The sequence below is a fragment of the Theileria equi genome (genome assembly GCF_000342415.1).
Source record: "Theileria equi strain WA gcontig_1105316255035 mitochondrial, whole genome shotgun sequence".
NCBI lineage: Eukaryota > Apicomplexa > Aconoidasida > Piroplasmida > Theileriidae > Theileria > Theileria equi.
This window is the reverse complement of record NW_004675959.1, coordinates 1-5,064: the sequence shown is the minus strand read 5'-3', so window position 1 is coordinate 5,064 and position 5,064 is coordinate 1. Positions and strand designations below refer to the sequence as shown.

Sequence of the window (5,064 nt, the reverse complement as noted above, 5' to 3'; positions counted from 1 at the left end):
TTTTTTTGAATATTCTAATTCAATTAGCATTAGTATATAACATTGATGGTTATAGATACGTGCCGAGCAGTGTGTTTAAGGTAGTTACTTCGCTAATTTTATTACAAGGAATCAAGACGAATCCGTTTTGATGGTATTTAAAATAAAGGAGTATTCCGATAGTGGGGGCAAATTTCCATGTCTCTGTTGGCTAATGATATTTTTTAATATCAGCTTGGGATTATTAAATATTTAAAGAAAAATTTTTTATTACAAAAAACTTAAGTCTTTTACCACGTTGTATATTTTTTAACATATTTATAAAGAAAAAAAAATTTTAAGATTAAAAAAAATTCTAAGTTAAAAAGATAATACTAATATTAGTATTATCTTGAAGACTAGGGTCATAGTAGATCCTATTGTACATAATAAGTTCCACCCCCACATTTCATCTGGATAGTCCGGTATTCTTCTAGGTAGCGGACTAAACCCTACAAAATGCATAGGGGTGAAAGTTAAAAGTACAGAAAATAAGAAAACAGGTATAATAAATATAATTAATTTGTTAGATAAAATAGTTTTTAAAAATAGTCTTTGAGAAAAGACTAAAAAAGATAGTAATCCAATTATAGCGCCAATTGACAAGACAAAATGAAAATGTCCTACCACATACATTGTATCATGTAAAGAAATATCAACTCCAGAATTTCCTAAAACCACACCTGTTGTACCTCCAATGACAAACATTAATATAAAAGAAGAAGTTAATAAAAGTATTCCTGATGTTCTAATCGAGTTGAAACTTTTGGAGGTACAAACCCAATTGAATATTTTATTACCTGTAGGTAAAGATATTAATATAGTTAAAGTTGTAAAATAACTTCTGCTATCAATTTCCATACCAGAAGTGTACATGTGGTGCCCCCAAACTAAACTACCTAATACTCCAATAGATAACATAGCTAGTATCATAGTTTGATTACCAAATACTTCTTTTTTTGCATGTATACTCATTATTATGCTAATTATTCCAAAAGCTGGTAATATCATTACATAAACTTCAGGATGCCCAAATAACCAAAACAAGTGTTGATAAATTACAGGATCTCCAGAGTTCAACTGATCAAAAAACATAGTATTGTGATGTCTGTCTGTATATACCATTATTAAAGCAGTAGTTACAAAAGGTAAAGATAACAATAAAAGGATGGATGTTAATAGAATTGACCAAGATACAGGTAGTTGAAGTTCAATTTTAGAACCGACTAATTTTAAAGAAAAAAACGTCGTTATGAAATTTACACTACCAAGTATACTTGAAATTCCGGATAACACCAAACCTAATATTATCATGTCAATACCTAATTGGGATAAGGAAGTGCTTAAAGGAGGATATAAAGTCCAACCTGTACCACTTCCAATTTCTAAATATATTGAAGATAATACAAAGAAATAACTTACAGGCTGCATTAAGAGACTGTACAAGTTAGATCTTGGAAAAACAACGTCACTTGCTCCCAAAAATATAGGATATAAATAATTTCCTATACCTCCTAAAAGCCCAGTCATAACATTGAAAAAAACCATTATTATTCCGTGCAAAGTAAACAAAACATTATAAATTTCTAAAGTATCACCGCTTATTATCTTCAATCCACTCATACTTAATTCAGTTCTTATAGCTACACTCATGTAAAATCCTACCAACCCAAATAAATAGGATACAATTATGTATCCTAATCCTATTATCTTGTGGTTACAAGATAAAGAATCAGATGAAAAGAAGGCCTTAAGGTAATTTACGGTAGTTTTTTTTATTAAGGTCAAAAATGAATGAGTTACAGAATTTATAATGGTAAGATCTTTTGCAAACGATCAAAATTTAAAATCCTTCGACTTTTTTTTTGATAGCGGCTTATCTTTCCTGTTCCTTACGTACTCGGGCTAAAAGAAGATATACACTTGAAAAAAGACTCTTTCTCCAATTTTTAATAAATTTGTAATCAGTCAGTCAACCTTTTTTTAATTATTATTTAGATTAAGATGTAAACTTCCCGGCCAAACTTTCCTCTTTACCTTCTCAATCTTGAGTTATCTAACATTTTTAATGATAGAAAAATTATCATTAAAAATAGAAAAACCCCAATTAATAATAATTTTGAATTTATTATCATTTTTCCTAAACTTCCTAAAACCATGATTGAAGGTACTATTACCATAGCTGATGATCCCCATAATCTGTGATAATACATACATGTTAATGTACTAGAAACAGATCTTGATTCTATTAAAATTATAAAAATTTCTAACAAAAATGCCATGGCAATTAATCCAGCTAATTTACTTGGAAATAGTTTCAAAGTAGCATAAAAAACTAACAAATACCATTCAGGAACTATATGTTGAGGAGTTTGAAGAGGATTAGCTAATATAGAATTGTCTACATCCCCTTGAAACAAAGAAACAATTCCAAAACCTAATTGAAAAAATATAAAACTTAGTAAAATTATAAACATTCTACAATCATTTAATATAACTAAAGGATAAAATCTTACAACTAAATAAGAATCAACGCAAGAGAGAGGATTTGTACTTGAACATCTGTGTAAGAAATATATATGTAAAATAATAAAAAATAACAAAACAAAAGGAAGCAAAAAATGTAGTATATAAAATCTTTGCAATGTAATTTCAGTGACGCTATAACCACCCAATAAAACAGTCACAAAGTCAGGAGCCCAATAAAACAAGTTAGTTATAACTGTAGCTCCCCAGTAACTCATTTGACCATTTGGTAAAACATATCCCAAAAAAGCTATGGCCATGCTTAATATTAAAATTAACATACCAGAATACCAAGACCAGGGTAAATATTTGCTTGAATACAATAAGCCTTTTATAATATGAAGCCATAAAAACATAAAACAAAAAGAGACTCCCTGAGAATGGAAATATCTAAACCCCCACCCGAAATTAACATCAAATAAAATTTTTACAATACTTTCAAAAGATCCCAAATTTGTTGGTACATAATTGAAAGTTAATAGTAAACCGGATACAATTTGGAAAATAAATAAAATACCCAAAAGAAATCCGAAATTATAATTTGCGTTCAAATTTTTTGGAACTAAATAAGAAATAAGATGCGCATTAAATAAATTCATTGCAAAAAAAATTTCTATAGAAGCACAATTCCCATCTCGCTGTTTCGTATTGCATGCCTTTACTTGAGTCTGTCAAATGACTCTAAAGGCCTGCCCTAACCTCCTAACATAGAAAAAAAAAATATAGGAGTAAATAGAAAATGTCCCTTATAAAACATTTTTCCCAACACCGGCCCAAATCGGGGCGCTTAGAAATTTTAAAAAAAGCAAGGACCAAAGAAAAAAAAAAGGCATACAATTTAATGGAATTCTTGTGTGATAATTACTTATGTCCCATTTAAATTTTGAAAAATATTACCAGGAACAAAAAAAACATAAATATAATCCCATACGTGATTAACCAAAAAAGGTAAAAAAACCATCATATGCTCAACTATAAGATAACTTCTGCTATGAGAAAAACACAACTCCTCTTATTTAGTCTTTTTAGCTAGTAATTTTAACCGCAAAAGCCATTCCCAGCTTAAAAAAGGAACAAATATAATATCCCTGTACACTTACACCAAAAATAGCTTTTTGACACAAGTAAATAAATGAGTTCCATTATATATGCGTGAAAAAAACCACACTATCAGATTTTTATTTACCTAACTTATAATCTTTTTTAACAAAACATCAATAATTTTTTTTTTAAATAGATTACTTTTCTCCTTATTTAAAGGACCTTTAACTAATCCTTTTTTTTATAAAAAATTGGCCCAAAAAGCCTTTTTGTAAACTGGCCTTTCCAACATATTTCACCAAAACATGGCCAACGAACCTCTAACAACGGCCATGAAACAAACACCCAAAAAGGGAAAAAACCCAACAATAGGAATTATAATTTATAAAATAAGCATCCTATACTCATTATCATAATACCAATTTCTAAGAAAAACCACATAGCAACTACTTCAACAAATAATTCCACGTGTACGCCTTTTCTATCATAAAAGCAACGAGTTATAGTAGCAAGATAAAACCCAGTTATAGTATGGAACAAATGAAACCAGGCTAAATCTACTCCATGAGGATTTCTACCTGTTCTAGCCATAAGAGGTACTAAGAAATCTGCGTCGTACAAAAAGACAATAACCAAACAAACAGAAAAAGCTAACATAGCTCCACCTAAGGTGACCTGATTATCTGGAGTTGCATTTGTCATCCTCCAACACCAATACAAGAAAGCAAAATTCAAAATAAACAAAGGAATGGTTGCTCTTTTGAATACTTCGTACATTTCCATTGACCCCATCTTCGGAATACCGTATCTTCCACCTTTATAAGCAGAGACAAAGAAAAAGAAAAATACAAAGTATTCGCCAGCTAACAAACCAACCAGAATGTAAATGAAAAAACTGGAAAATCTAATAGCAATTTCCCTAAACACATACTTCAAGTTTTGAAAAAAAGAAAGAGACACAATACTTGAATGCATCCTCTTTACAGTTGAGCAAAATTTATTTACGTGATTCATAAATATCTTAAAAAATTTTTATTCTCATAAAATAAATAGTCCAAAAAACCCTAAACCTTTATCACTCCGGCTGGTGCTAACCCCATTAACACAACTAAATACCTGTCAAATTCCCGAGCCAAAATAACCCCACAGTAATAAAATAATTTAAATAAGCAAATGCAAAATGGTAAAAAAAAGATTTATTGCTTGAACAAGGTTTAGTAGGTATGAGAGTTCATCATATTAATATGGTACGTGAGTTGGGTTAAGAACGCTGTGAAGCAGTTCGTTCCCTATCTAGTGTATTAAAAAAAATATAACTAAAATAAATTAAAACTTTTAATAACTAAAATAAGAGAAACTTAACTCAAAAAGAAAATTTGTTTTTTAAAGTTTCTCTTATTTTAAAAAAAAATTAAGGAACTCTATATACGTTTTTTTTTTTTTCTTTTTAGTTTTAGTTATTAAAAGTTTTAATTTATA

General features: G+C 29.3%; 3 protein-coding genes across 3 annotated transcripts, besides 6 other annotated features; all 3 read right to left on the bottom strand. All coding sequences in view use genetic code 4, as the record gives it.

The window, feature by feature from the left end:
* Nucleotides 1–219: 219 nt before the first annotated feature.
* Nucleotides 220–252: a sequence feature (AT_rich).
* A 28-nt stretch (nt 253–280) lies between these two features.
* Nucleotides 281–334: a sequence feature (AT_rich).
* Nucleotides 335–339: 5 nt separating this feature from the next.
* BEWA_044680 (cytochrome oxidase subunit, putative) lies at nt 340–1,944 on the bottom strand (the record flags this gene model as incomplete). The annotated part of the gene is made up of 1 exon: nt 340–1,944. Exon 1 carries the CDS (start codon nt 1,669–1,671, stop codon nt 340–342), a length of 1,332 nt encoding a protein of 443 aa, XP_025033546.1. The 5' UTR covers nt 1,672–1,944.
* Nucleotides 523–569: a sequence feature (AT_rich).
* A 107-nt stretch (nt 1,945–2,051) lies between the features above and the next one.
* On the bottom strand, nt 2,052–3,143 carry BEWA_044670 (cytochrome B, putative; the record flags this gene model as incomplete). The annotated part of the gene is made up of 1 exon: nt 2,052–3,143. The coding sequence occupies one exon, from the start codon at nt 3,141–3,143 to the stop codon at nt 2,052–2,054; it is 1,092 nt and encodes a 363-aa protein (XP_025033545.1).
* Nucleotides 2,590–2,618: a sequence feature (AT_rich).
* Nucleotides 3,144–3,535: 392 nt separating the features above from the next.
* BEWA_044660 (hypothetical protein) lies at nt 3,536–4,599 on the bottom strand (the record flags this gene model as incomplete). The annotated part of the gene is made up of 1 exon: nt 3,536–4,599. The coding sequence occupies one exon, from the start codon at nt 4,597–4,599 to the stop codon at nt 3,961–3,963; it is 639 nt and encodes a 212-aa protein (XP_025033544.1). The 3' UTR covers nt 3,536–3,960.
* Nucleotides 4,600–4,884: 285 nt separating this feature from the next.
* Nucleotides 4,885–4,936: a sequence feature (AT_rich).
* Nucleotides 4,937–5,015: 79 nt separating this feature from the next.
* Nucleotides 5,016–5,064: a sequence feature (AT_rich).